The 15,150-nt window shown below is 38.0% G+C and overlaps 1 protein-coding gene across 1 annotated transcript; it reads right to left on the bottom strand.

Moving 5' to 3' along the window:
• Positions 1-13,857: 13,857 nt before the first annotated feature.
• On the bottom strand, positions 13,858-14,840 carry LOC104113831 (uncharacterized). Its single transcript, XM_009624128.3, has one exon. It carries the CDS (start codon positions 14,663-14,665, stop codon positions 14,213-14,215), a length of 453 nt encoding a protein of 150 aa, XP_009622423.1. The 5' UTR covers positions 14,666-14,840; the 3' UTR covers positions 13,858-14,212.
• Positions 14,841-15,150: the final 310 nt, after the last annotated feature.

Genomic DNA, 15,150 nt, shown 5'->3' with positions numbered 1-15,150 from the left:
ACGACTTGGGGTAATAATCCCACTAGGTAACACCTGAACTAGAAAGGCTACGGCTATCCTAGAATAGCTCGGAGATGTCCAAGACCCGTAACCAAATCATAAGGCCTTCAAATTTTCTAAACCGGTTCAAAAGGCTACCCTCGACAAATTGTAATCTAAAATATTCTAAGTACTTTGGGAAAATCTTCCGGTCATACCAAGCCCCCACAAGTTTTAAGCAAAATAATATCGAGAACAAGGCCAGTTCGAACCTCCGAACAAGACCTAATTATTACGTGCCAAGGCATTCGATATCTTTACGATCATAAAAAAAAGAGCGAAAGGAAACAAGCTTAAAATTTATTAAAGGGAAAAAGAGCTTTATATATATAAAAAAGATCTTTACAAAGGCAAAACGGCCTCAACAAAAGTACAAAGGTGCAAAAACAAAGAAAAATCTACAAGGCACCTAAACAATCTGGTCTTCATCGGAGCCTGCCTCATCACCGGAGCCCGCCTCATCGCCGGATCCGCCCGAACCCTCGGAGTCTCCTTCGTCCTCGGGATACGCCAACTTATTGGCCTCGGCCTCGAGCCCCTTAGCACTTTTGATCTTGACTGATAAGTTAAAACCCCAAGCATGAACCTTCTTGATGGGCTCCCTTCGGGACTGCCACTTCACATATTCGACTATGTCTTTCAGGCGGTTCTGGGCTGCCTCGGCATCGGCTCTGTACTGGGCCACTATCTCATCGGCATCGGCCTTGGTTATTTCAGCCACCGACTTGGCTGCTTTAAGCTCCTTGGCGAGGGTCTCTCGATCAGCAACAGCCGAGCTCAGCTGAGACTGAAGCTCCTCAATTTTCTGGGACCGTGCTTCAGCCTTCTTGTCACGACCCAAATCGATGGACCATGACGAGTGCCCGAGCCTACTTGTCTAACACCCCTAAGCATACGTCTAAGATAAAACATGAAATAAGTGCAGGACATGCATAACGCCTGGCAGTAAACTACTGAATTATGTGAATAACATACGCGAGAAAACATGCCCAAAAGACATATGTACATATATATACAAAAATATGGTAGGGCGAGCCGACAAGGCCACAAACTATCTGACTATATATGACTATATGCAGACCTCTAATAGAGTGTACAACTGTATAAAGGATGAGACTGGGCCCCGTCATACCCATATATGTATACAAACATATCGTACCAAAGCCCAAAAGCAGCTCCGGATCAAATGGAGCACACCAACTCTCGCTGAAAAAGGATCCTAAGAAGGGGGACCGTTAGCCTGTCTACCTGCACCTGCGGGCATAAAACGCAGGCCCCTGGAAATAGGGGCGCCAGTACGAATAATGTACCGAGTATGTAAGGCATGACAATTAGTACATATGAGACATAAAAGAAATATGGAGTAAAGGAATCCGCCTGTAAGTCTAAATAACTTTGTGAACCCTGAAATATTTATAATGTCATGCATGTGCGTATGAAGGTCGCATCATGCATAGGCATATGCGTACATTACACTATCAAGCCTCTAAGGGCATGCCATCATATCATCTCGGCCTCAGTGGGCGAAATCATCAACGTATACCAACTGATCAGGTGGTGGTGCGTATATAACGTTGTAACCTTTCTCCATACCCCATATACATACATATACGCGTATATAATGCCATTTGGTCATGGGTCAATGTACATGTATAAATGAATGCAATACATAATGAAGTAAGTCAATAAGATCTCTCGGGATGTCATACGATCAATATGCCTTCGGGTAATATCAAGAAATAACTTTATCAACTTACGTATTTTCTAAAACTCATGAACAGACGATATAATAATAAGACACGTGGGGAATCAACAACATAGGCACCCCTAGTATTTCTATGAATAGAGGCATTTATGAAAGTTGTGCGTTTGCTCGTTTTATTTGTATCGTATGAATCATGCCAAAAGGAAAGAAGGAATAACCTTAACATACCTGAGCCGATTCTCTTAACAATCCCTCTAACCCACGTCTTTTGCAAAAAATACGTAACGGCAGATCAAAGTAGGGAAAAATCCGTATGATATTCTTGAGAAAGATTGTACCGTACTTTCTTAAAATTGCATCTCACGTTGCTGTAGCACTATAAGGGTTCATATGAATTCTTTTTGAGACTTTCCATCCGTTACTAGCAAGCCTATACATCTCACTTTAATTGTCTTTATCAAAGTGGGTGTGGGACCTACTTTATGTGATTACTTTGCCAAAGAATTCCCTAACTATGCCACCTAGCTACCTAATTTACCTAGTCACTATTAGGCTTGATTAATAATCTAACTTGCTGCCACGTTGGGAGGTCTAATTAATTAGTTAACTTTCCACTAAAATCAATAATTAATCCATTACCAACATAATTAGGAATTATCTCAAATTACTTAAAAATACTAATCGCCTTTAACATACTTTATACACCGTACTATCATGGTCATGTGGTATATTATATGGCACTAATCCATAAATACGGGGTATTATAGCTTGGACCGTATTTTATCCCAAATTGTCAAACTTCAACGAAACTCATTCTCTTCAATTTGTTTACCCTCTAAACTTCACGACACTTACTTATCACCTGTTATAAATAACATAATTACTTATATCCTCAAAATTAATCTCATTTCCGAGCTTACGCTGATCAACTTACGACGAAACTTTAATGTATGAAAGTGCGAAATGTAACACTTCTCCCTCGTCGCTCGAAGTTGGGCCTCCACCGAGACCAATTGCGCTCGGACAGTCTCCTTTTTCGAGGCCAAGTTGTCCATCTTGCCTTTCCACTCTTCAGCCTCGACCTTGATTGCATCCATCTCGGCGCGGAGTTGGTCGATCCGATCAATCTTCTGTTTGACCTACGGGTTCTGACCATTAGTCACCGTGTCTAGCTCATCGTCACTAACCTCAAAGATTTTTACATGTTCAACCAGGTTGACATGTCCTTTCTGAGCCGCATCCAACTCAGCTCGAAGGCACTTAGCCTCTCCTTCGCGTTGCTCGCTGAGACGTTTGTACGTGTCTCTCTTCTCAGCAAGCTCTTTAGCTTCTGCCTCGAGTTGGATCAACTTGTCTCGGTACCGGAGGATGGTCTCGTGGTAGAGCACCGAGGCCTTCAAACACGAGGAAAGATATTAGAGTTATCAAATATTAGTTCGAATATTAGAAGAAAAATTGGAATCATTAGGGATTATCAAGAGTTACCCGGTTCAGCACCTATTGTGCTTTGTTAAACAGGCATGGCGAATCTACCTCGTTCATTTTGGCCTGGTCTTCCTCCGTAACTAGGCACCGGAGGTAACTAGCTATCCCTACGTAGGCGAAAAGAACACGGGCATCCTCTTGAATGATGATGATAATTGACCGCTTCCGACCAGGATCCGCGCTCGGGGTAGGGAACCGGTTGCCAGTCTCAGGATCGAGTTAGACCCACCTGCCCCCGAGGACGGACTTTTCCCCTTGGTACCTCTAAGTCACCTAACCCGGTGACGTCCTCCGTGGCGGTGGAATCCACGCAATCAAAAAAGCAGCGAAGGGGGTCGTCCGCTCTGTGGGCCCCCTTGTTGGGGCATTCTTTCACCGTTTGAGCCTCGTTATACATGGACTCGGTAAATGAGGGTGACTCGGTGATGTCTATCATGCCAATTTACTCCTTCGGGGTACTGCCAACATCCCGGGAAGCCTTAGCCCCGGCTTCCTCATCGACCTCCCTGGCTTGAGGCAGATTAGTCTCGCGGATCTCTGGTTCAATGGCCCCTTGATCTTCGAGGGGCGACGTCTCGCGGGCCACAAAACGAAAGGCTCTTCTCCCTCGGACTCATACCTCAGCCGATAGAGCAAGTCTGAAGCTGGTGCTCGGGAGCTGGTGTTTTCCTTTGGCTAGCGCACGAGCATTTTCCTTGTTTTCTTTCTCTCCGAGCTCGGGGAACTCGGAGTCCTCCTCCTTTTCCTATCTTCGGTCTGTCCCGGAGCAGGAGACTCTATAGGCAAGTCCTCTCCACCGACTGTAGGCCTAAGTTCGACATCCTTAGGCAAGCCTGCAAAAAGAAGTAAAGAAAATAAGGGCTTAATGTTAAAAGAAGAAGCCTAACACAACCTAGTCGAGAAAGAGGTCTCACCATGGGAACGGGCCTCCTAACGGCCCTTCGAAAGTTTGCGCCACAAGCTCTCGGAGTAGGGAATCTGTGAAATAATACCCTTGACCCACTCCTTGAGTCGAGGGACAGCATTTGAGACCCGAGCGATGGCTACACCACCACGAATACCGATAAGGAAAAGAGAAGTAAACATAAAATCAACATTTGAAGGAAAGTTCTACTTACATGACGTATTCCACTTCTCGGAAAATGGCATGCATTCAGCCGGAATCAAGTCCGAAGTCCTCACTCAGACAAAACAGCCTTGCCAGCCTCGATCCCGGTCCTCATTAATGCTTGAGAACGGGGTTGTACTGGGCCGACGTACGAGCTTTATCATCCCTCCCCGGAAGATTCAGGGACTGTATAAGTGGAATAGATGGTCAATGGTGAACAAGCACCCATCGATTTTGTTCACAAAAAATTGGAGGAGGATCACTATCCTCCTGAGTGATGGATGAATCTGGTCTAGGCACACGTTGTACCTCTTGCAGAAATCTAAAATGATGGGGTCTACCGGGCCCAATGTAAAGGGATAAGTATAAACACTTAGATATCCCTCAACATAGGTGGTAATGACATCTTTGGGGTCGGGGAACACTATGTCTTTATCGGCCCAGTTGCAGTCTTTTCGGACCGTATGGAGGACCTCTTTGATAATCGAGCAGATGTATCTCGAGACCTCCTCACACCGACCTTGTACGGAGGAAGGCTTTTCAACCATAAAATCATCATTGACCGAGCATCCCCCGGGGATGAACATTTTCAAAGGGGGTTTGGGTACTGGTTCATTAACGGCCACGCTCGGAGCGGTCCCCTCGACCTCAGTAGCCGGTCGCGAAGTAGAAGGAGCTTCTTTCTGGGACGCAATTTTTGAAGTCTTTGCCATTCCTTTAGAAAGTAAAAATGGAGGAAAATCTAGGAAAGATGAAGAAAGAAAGGAAGTTGAAGGATTAGACTTGTTAGCTTGAGAAGAAGATGGGTAAAAATTTTTGCAAAGGACCTCGAGTAGCCGGGGTAAAAATGCTAAAGAGTATTGAAATCCTGAGGGTGCGAGGGTAGAAGGTTTGATGTAAAGTAAAAATGAACAAATGAGGGGGTATTTATAGTAGCTCAGCGACGTTTCACGTCCAGGGACGGCCGACCGGCAGCTGACATACATTTAATACCATTATGACTTGGGTATTTATAGTAGCTCAGTGACGTTTCACGTCCAGGGACAGCCGATCGGCGGCTGACATACATTTAATACCATTATGACTTGATTGACGAGATGTTTTGGATGTTTTGTCGTTTCTGTCACGATGTGTCGAAGTAAGAATCAGAAGCTCGTATCGTTTCCCGTCATTTACTCTCCGAGAAACGAGGGGACTATCTGTATACGGGCGAAATCGAGCTCATGGTGCATCCCGACCTCCGACAAGATAAGCCAGACTCGATACATAGTGGCAAAGGACCGAAATCGAGCCAAAAGTCCCACCGAGCTAGTATCCGAGGACATGACGCATGCCCTCGAGAATGTCGTGGTCATGGTTCCGGAATCGGTCCTAGCCTCGAACGACTTTGAATAATATTGTCGGACAATCAAGCATAGCCAACAGAAGGCCGAAATATTCGTGACCGGCTGGATATCAAGGCGGGAATCTCGACACGTATCGATAGAGAACCGGCAATCAGTAAATCGGAAATGTTTTTACCTTTTATAGAGTTGTACCTAAAGTAGGACTCCCCTACTATATAAAGGGGGTCTGATAATTCCTGAATCACATTGGAACACGCACTCAAAAGTAATATATTATTATTTTCTCGGTCACTAGCTCTTGCTCCTTTTCATTGGTGCCGGACGTGGTGAGCCAGGCTCGAGGGTGACTATTTTACTAACGTTGGAGCTATCTTGCTCGTGTGGTTTGAATTTAATTAATCTTTGTTTCTTCAATTCTACTTAATTTTTTGCTCTGTATCAAATTAATCCGCGTATCCTTAAAATCATTTATAAATTCAATTGTTATCCGCATTTGAGGATAAACAAATATGTCTCTATATAAATATATACACATAAAATAGGATAACACCATCGAAAATGAGACAAAATAACCATTATTGAGTGAAGGAAGACGTTTTAGAACCACAACTCGAGCTCTAAATTTGACTTATATACCAGTTAAACAAGTTAAATTGTAATAATAAGTCGATATCGCTTGCATATAATTTTAAATGGCATCAGCGCATAAATAGAAATCTTGGAGTAATGGTAAAATTATTTTTGTGTGATTTATAGGTCACGGGTTCGAACTGTGGAATCAGTCACTGATGCTTATATCAGGGTACTTCATATCCCTTAGGGTGCATCCCTTCCATGAATCTTGCGTGAACGTAAAATACTTTATGCATTGGACTAACTTTTTTTTATCATCGTATGAACTCATATATAATAAGTTTAACATTAAAAAAATTAAAAAATTAAACTCATAAAAATTTAAATTCTGTGTCTGTGTCACATAATTTCCGAGAAAAGATTGTAAGATGGCTTGGAATTTGATAAAGACAGGAGGGGATGAAGAAGTTGTGGAAATAAGAGAAAAGGGTGTGGGGGAGAGAGGGAATACATGTGAGATCTGAGCCATAATATTTTGTTTAATGGTATTTTGCCAGCTAGTTTAATTAGTTATTCAGTAATTCTTATTATTATAAATATTATTTATTTTCGGCTGTAACGTGGACTCGTCGCCTTGCGGCCTGCTTTTGGATGTATGCATGAATGTATTACTGTACGTTTCAATTATTTCAAGTCATCGATGATTGGAATTAATGTGAGTAGGAGCGTTTTTTGTCCCCATCCATATATACTTCTTCCATCTTCCATAACTTTGTAACACTCTAAAGTTGTTATATCATTAAAAGGTGGATGTCGGCGTCGGATCTATCTGAATTCAATATTTTTAACGCGTAATATAAATTTATATATAAATATTTATTAAAATGACAATAATAAGTCAGTTTGATCCATAATTTTAAATATTTAATAGGTTCGACGTTAAGAATCTTAAAAGTTGAATCCATATATATAATTTAAATTCTCCGCCTCTAGTGTGATCAATCTTTTTTGTTCGAACATCTTATATTTTGTACTTGTGGGTAGTCGATACTCACACATTTAGATCTTTTTATAAGAGATACTCACACACTTATATTGAATGAGAGTTTTGAAACAACGATAAAGTTATTTCAGTATGACTTATAAGCCATGGGTTCGAGTCATAGAAACATTCACTAATGCTTATATTAGGGTAGACTATCTACATCACACTCATTGGGGCAATGCAGTCTTTCCTCAGATCATGCGTGAACGCGATATACCTTGTGCACTATGCTACTCTCTTTTTTTGTTTAGATAGTGGTAACACTCTAAAGTAGATGTGTCATCCAAAGGCGGATGCTACATCGAATCCATTTGAACTCAATATTTTTGACACATAATATAAATTTATGTTTAAATATTTAGTAAAATTATAATAATAAGTCGGTCTAACCCATAGGTTTTGAATATATAATAAGTTCAAGTTCAAGTGTTAAGAACCTTAAAGGTTGAATCTATATATATATATATATATATATATATATATAAAATTTATATATATAGATGACATCATAGGCGAATCTAAAATTTAAACTATATATATATATATATATATATATATATAGTTTAAATTTTAGATTCGCCTATGATGTCATCTATTTTTTTTTGTTTAAACCTCTGATATTTGAAATTTACTTGCCCGCTTAATTCAGATTCATATAGCATAGGATTCATTTAGGGTACAAATTCACTTTGCATAGAGTCATTTAAGAGGAAGCACTTCCTACTAAAAAAAATTTATTCCACCGAATTCTGATTAATGTGAAATCGACTGATCCATCCTATCACGTTCCTAGGTGGTGATGTGTCATTTGTTAAGCTAGCATAGAATATTATATATGTACATATCCATGAAAAAAGTTCATAAAAGACTTTATAATGAACACAGGTAATGGGAGATATAAATATCAAGTCCAGAACCAAAATATGATTCTTTTGGATTCAAAGAACCAAATTATGTGGGAAAAAAACTGGCCACCATAATATGTATAGCGCGATATTTCACTGCGCTATACCTTAACGGCACGTTTGGCAGTTAAGGTATAGCGCGGTGAATAACCGCGCTATATTTGAACTTAAATAGGCGGGAAGGTATAGCGCTCTTATTTAGCACGCTATAGTATAGCGCACTAAATAAGCGCGCTATACCTACATAAATAAACGACCATCTCCTTCCCCACTCCCAAAACACGACCCCCCCCCCCTCCCAATTAAAAACGCTAACAGCCCCCCCCCCTCCCCCTTTTTTAACGGAAAAAAACTCGGGTGGAGCCCACCGGTCCAACAAAAAGTGTAGATTCTCGTTCCCACATCGTATCTAAGGCGTTATCTCATAGTGAGTTGCTTGTTTCGGCTCCAAATCACCAAATCATCAACTTTTCAAAAAATTTAAATCGAGGTATTCTGACTTAGTTTTTGTTAAAACTCATGTATAAAAAATGTCTATTAGTTAATTTTACTGTATTCTATATTATTTCGTGATTGTTTTGCGATTTAATTAATTTGTTATTTTTTATCCGGATTATATTATTAGTGTGATAAAAAATTTAGTAAAATAGAGAAATTATTATTAGTTGTTAAAAAATATTAATTAGTTAATTTTTACTTTGGTATATATTTTTTCGTGATTGTTTTGTGATTAAATTAATTTGTTATTTTTATCCGATTTAGATTATTTATTTGCTAAAAGATTAGTAAAATACATAAATTTTTATTTTAGGAATAATTAATCTTATTTAGATGTTATTGTTGTACATATATGAATATGTGACTTTAGTTCCTTGTAGTAGTATCTTCTGCCCGTAATTTTAATGTAGTGCTCGTATTTGTAATGTAGTACCCTTTTCGCGTAGTAAAATGTAGTGCCCTTTAGCGTAGTATCTTTGTAGCTATTAAAATTAATCATTTAATTATCTATTAAACCCAAAAATATCTGAAAAAGTTGATAGTTCAAACACAAACTTTCTCGAATTCTAATCAACAAACATAAGAAAATAACATTAGAAAACAGCAATATTTGTCAAACTAAGTATTGTTACATGAATATTTAATAATTAAATCTTGTATAGTTTTGGAAATTAATTATTTAATTTTATTATAGTCAAAAATAGGTTAGTAATAAACTAACATATAAAATAATAAACTAACATATAAAATAATAAACTAACATATATTAAAGATGTTAAGCAATGAAAAAGAAAAATACTTTAATTAATATTGTTCAATTTATAATAGTCGTCATGGAGGTTCCGCATGTGCATCCTGGACCTGCATCGCTAGAGCTACTATTGCTACAGGCCGAGCATAGGTCTTCGTACATATGGGAGGGGCAGTATTTGGCCCAGACATTCTGCGCTAGACGCGTAGACGATATGTGAGACTTTCTTAGGGCCCACCTACTCCATCCCTATATAGTCAGACGCCTTCAGTATACGGGTTTCTATAGGATTATTGAGCTCGGCGGTTGCAGTTGGACTGGTCGTTGATCACGACTTTGATAGAGCGGTGGCAACCAGAGATGCACACATTTCATTTATCCATTAGTGAGGCTACTATCACGCTTCAGGACGTGAAAGTTTTGTATGGGCTGCCGGTTGATGGACATCTTGTAGCTTACCCGCATGTGCTCAGAGATTATACGGGATTGCAGTAGCTGGAGATGTTGCAGCAGCTCACCGGGTTCCAGCCAACGGAGGAGGCTGCATTGATTGGGGCCAGTCGTTTGCAGTTGACGCCCGTCCGGATGTACTGGAGGCGATGGATGCGGACATTACGGATGATACACCGGATCTTCATATCAACCGGTACACGAGATTGTTGTTGCTGCTTATGTTTGGTGGGGTATTGTTCCCGAACACTTCGGGAAACCTAGTCAGCTTGAGATTTCTTCATCATCTTGAGTGGCTAGATGATTTACCTGGTTACAGTTAGGGTGCAGCTGTTCTTGGTTATTTGTATAGGCAGATATGCCGGGCGAGCATGGGCACCCAGCGAAACGTTGCCGGATTTTTGCCGCTGCTGCAGGTGAAAACATAGTCAATTATTTTCATGATTATTAACATACATAGTAAAAATATACCTTAAATTTTACGTCCACATTGTATATTAGGTTTGGGCTTGGGGCGGTTCCTGTAGTTGCAACCACCTCTACCACCCATCGCTCCGGATGCACCACCTCCACCGTTTCTCCCTTTAGCTAGGAGGCGGGTTGATAGGCGAGGCTACGGACTCGAGGTCGAGGCTCGACATAATCTCCCCTATGATGACTCCTAGATGCACCACTATGATTCAACACACCAAAACTAGGCATATTCTAACTGGCCGTTGGTTCATAACTTGTAAAATTCATATCTGGCCGGTACCCCCTGTGGAATATTTGAGTGTTAATACAAATTCATTACATAAAAATAAATATCATAACACGAAGAAAAATTGAAGTTTACCACTCGGCTTGTGGATTATGTAAAGTAGGGGAGAAATTATTTCCTCACTCCTCATTCGCCCGTGGAGATAAGTTTAGATCAGGCCAAACTCTTTCACCCGGAACTTGTTCTGCTAAAACTGCTCCAAAATAACCATACGATGATCGAGGGATATCCCTACTTTGCGGAACCTCATTATTGCGAACAACTTCAGCCTTAACGTACATTTCCAATATTTTTATCACAAGATATTCCCGATGTTCATCCAGAGTCCTCAAAAAATCTCTTAGAGTTTCATCGTCTTCGATGTTAAACTCAGCATAACAAGTAACCCCTTGCGGAGTAACATAATATAGATATCTTCCAGTTACTTTAATATTCACCGAACGTTTGCTCACACTCATTTTTTTTTACATAACAATGATACCAATGTATCGTACTCCATTGTAAGTGGCAACTTAACATGACACTGTGGAGAACAACTATAGTATCTTGAGTTATTCTCCACCACAACCTCCCCCCTCTCCTCCCAATATAATGAAATTCTAATTTTTCGCTCTTCAGACATTATGACAAAATGCAAAATAACTTAACGAATAAATATTTCGGAAGACTTGAAGGATTCTGAATGGATTTTTACAAAATCCTCCTGAAACTCTTTAAATAAAGAAAAAATTGATGTATAGCGCCTTAAATATGTGCGTTATACCCAGTTGAATTATTGGTCTGTCAATTTAGTTCAGAAGATTTATTAGTGAGCCCAACTTTTACGTATAGCACGGCATTTAACAGCGTTATACCCTGTTGAATTATTGGTATGTCAGCTAATATCAGAAGAATTATTAGTGGGCCCAATAATTAAGTATAGCGCGATATTTCACCACGCTATACCTTAACGGACAAACGTGTCGTTAAGGTATAGCGCGGTGAAATAACGCACTATACATATTATGGTCCCCAAATTCTTTTCCCACATATTTTTGTTCTTTGAGTCCAAAAGAACTACATTTTGGTTCCGGACTCAGAAATATCTAAGATATAAAAAGGTAAAGGTTGGAGTTACTTAAGTGTAAGGTTCCAATCTTAACAAAGATCATTTCAAATCTCGATAGATCACTTTTCTTCTTCTGTAATACTCCTCTCGTACTATTCGCTGCTTGTTTACACCCCAAAATTTTAAAAATGAAAAAATTGTTGTTAAAAGCTAATATCATGAGGAATGTACAATATTAATGAACCTAATTCTAGAGTAGTAATAACTAGCTTAATTATTAATTAGATCAAACATTAAGAACATATTTAAGGTAGATGAACAGACTAACAAAATGCTTCACACAACTTGTATCAATATGATAAACATATTTAAGATTTTTAACTTTAGTTGAGATGTTGATAATTATAGATAGAACTTTTTGCCAAAACATAAAGCTGCAAGACGATTAAACATCCACCGAAGCTGGTTATCGCTTTGACCAACATTACACATGGTTATTTATGATACTATGATTGCTATACATAATTAAATTAACTCTTTGTTATGTAACTAATTTATTAATTTACATTAGAAGTAAGAAATAAATTGTCAACATATTTATTTATGAATTGGATTTTAATTTTAAGTTATACACATTGTCAGTGTAATGATTCTTTATATATTCAGTGTTATTTAACATGTTATAAATAAGTTACTTATCGTTTAATCTAGGTTACCAATTAATGCTATTAAGTATATTATATATAATTACCTTTTGGGTGCAGTGGCGGAGCCACCTTATAGGAAGGGGTGTCAAATTGACACCCCTTCGCATGAAAAATACACTGTGTAGCTAGGTAAAAAAATAAATTATATGTATATATACTATGTATTGATTCCCCTTAATTTCTTGATATGTTTATTTTTATATATTTTGACGCCCCTTAACGAAAATTCTGACTCCGCCACTGTTTGGGTGACTTGATTGTGTATATACTTTTTAACGGTCAATACATAGAATACAAACACTTTATAATATTTATGATTCTAAGTTTTGAGTACTACTAGCAAGTATATAATATTTATACAATTTGATCACTTACAAACTAATTACAGGTAAATTTTATCTTAAATATTAGAATTAGTAAATGATAACTAGATTTAAATGATAATTAGATCTTTAAATTATCATGAGTCCATACACGTTAAATAATCATCCTTAATATATAGCATTAGTTAAGATGTTTATTTATAATTATAGAAAGAACTCTTTGCCAAAAAGGAACCCCACGTAAGCCTATTGCTGCCGGTTATGATCACTTTGACCAACATTACACATGGTTATTACTAATGATTCTATGATTGCTATAGATAAATTAACTCTTTTGTTGGATCATTAATTGCTTTACACTAGAAGTAAGAGCGAAATTGTTTTTTTAGTTTTCTACTCTTGTATTTGTTGAGGTTCAATAAACGATTTTATATTCAATGCTCGAATTTGAAACTTCTAGTTACAAATAAAGGATACTTATCCCTCAACCCCAATCGTTGTTGCTTGGAAAGAAATTGTTTACTAAGCTAACTATCAAAACAATCATTGACATTCATCTATTTTATTAGATGACAGCTAAATCACCAGATTTTTAAGTTTGATATATAAAGAAAGAGAATACATTGAATAGTTCCATGTTTCTCCCCCTTAATTTGGCCTACATAGGTGCCCGTGACATGACTCCAAAACCTACTTCGAGATCCTAATCTAAAAAATATTAATCCCAAAGCTAATTATGATTTATATTTGACAATAAAAATATTAACCTAATCTGCAAATTGAAGGACATTAGTGTAAAGAATTACTCAATCCGTTTCAATTTATGTGAACTTATTTCCTTTTTAATCCGTACAAAAAAAAATAATCTCTTTTCTTGAAACAATTTATCTTTATGCAATGATTTACAGTTTTGTCTTTTTTTCTTAAATTTCGTACCCAGTCAAATAAATTCACATAAATAGAAACGGAGGGAGTATTATACATTAGTTGCCCATTATGTCTAAATTTTAGATCTCCGACTGCTCCTATAAATCAAATTTATACCCTTTACTTTAAATGAGATGAAAATTGACTTATTTGCTTTGATCTTGGGATCAAGAAAGAATAATTACAATTATAACAACACATAAGTTATATTGAAGCCCCATAAATTTACAAGAAAGAGGAAAAACAGAAAGATACTTTTTAAAGTACCATTTCCTCATTTTGAGTACAACTTTCAAAATCACTCTCTATCTCTCTCTTGTAAATTTCCTTAGGCTAAACATCGCTCTCAATCCGAATCTGCTATTATTACATGCAGATGGAAAATAAAAATAAACAAAAAAAAGGTAAATATATCCACAAAATGAAAAGAAAAAAAGAAGAAGAGGAAATTACCCTTCAAAAGGGTAAACAAAAAAAGTTTGGTTTTTCCTCCAAAATATGTATGAGAGAAAATATTTTTCTCTTCGTCGTACCAAACACGTTTAGTCCTCAGAAATGCTTTCTAGATGAGGTTTCCATATAGCAACCTTACCGCTCCGGCGGTCCCTACGAGACGACGACGTCGTACTATCGCTTAAATCCCGATCACCGTCGGGGATGCTGACGTGGCATTTCTTGATTTTAATACTTTTGGATGATTTCTTGATGGGGTTGCCGGATTTTTTCTTTTCCGGCACGGAAGCTGCCGGAATCAAGAAATATATACTACCTCTTTTGAGCTCGGATTCCGGCGACAAGATCAAAATCCGGCGAGCCATTGTACCTTGAGAACATGGTTTACTCAAAACATGATTTGGGTAATTTTTCAAAACTTCAGAAGCTGTAATTGGACTTGTAATTTCTTCTACATGTCCATTTAAGTGTACAATACGAATTAAATCTAGAGCTCCACAAGGAAGAACACAAGCCAAACAACACCTTAGACTGTTTCCCATATCTTTGATTGATAGAATTAATCAATCAAAGTTTTGAGAAAGAAAAAAGAGTGTCTTCTTCTCTCTTGTTTGTGTGTGTGTGTGTGTGTGTGTGTGTGTGAAGGTTGTTGAATTGATGGATGTGAAGGGCCATGTTATATAGCAATAGCCGTACTACTCATGGGGGACAAAACAAACAATATTGTGCTTATTTTATGAAGTTTTCGGTTTAGTTAAATGACCAAATTGCCTTAGGATTTAACTCTTCCTCCCATTTTATGCGATGCAGTTTGAAAGGAAAAGTTTAAGGAATTTTCTTTTTAAAATTTGTAATATAAAATAAGTCATATAAATAATTACGTGGCAGTAAAGTATCTCATTAAAGCTAACTTAAAAATGTCAGGATGCATAAGATATCCCCGTGTTCATGCCTGGTCCGAGAAAAGACAGCACTCCAAGGGTTATAATGTAGACAGTCTACCCTAATACAAGCATTAGTGGCTGCT

Source organism: Nicotiana tomentosiformis, chromosome 2 (genome assembly GCF_000390325.3).
Source record: "Nicotiana tomentosiformis chromosome 2, ASM39032v3, whole genome shotgun sequence".
Taxonomy (NCBI): Eukaryota; Viridiplantae; Streptophyta; class Magnoliopsida; order Solanales; family Solanaceae; genus Nicotiana; species Nicotiana tomentosiformis.
Note: the sequence above shows the minus strand (reverse complement) of the source record. Positions and strands in the feature narration are given on the sequence as shown.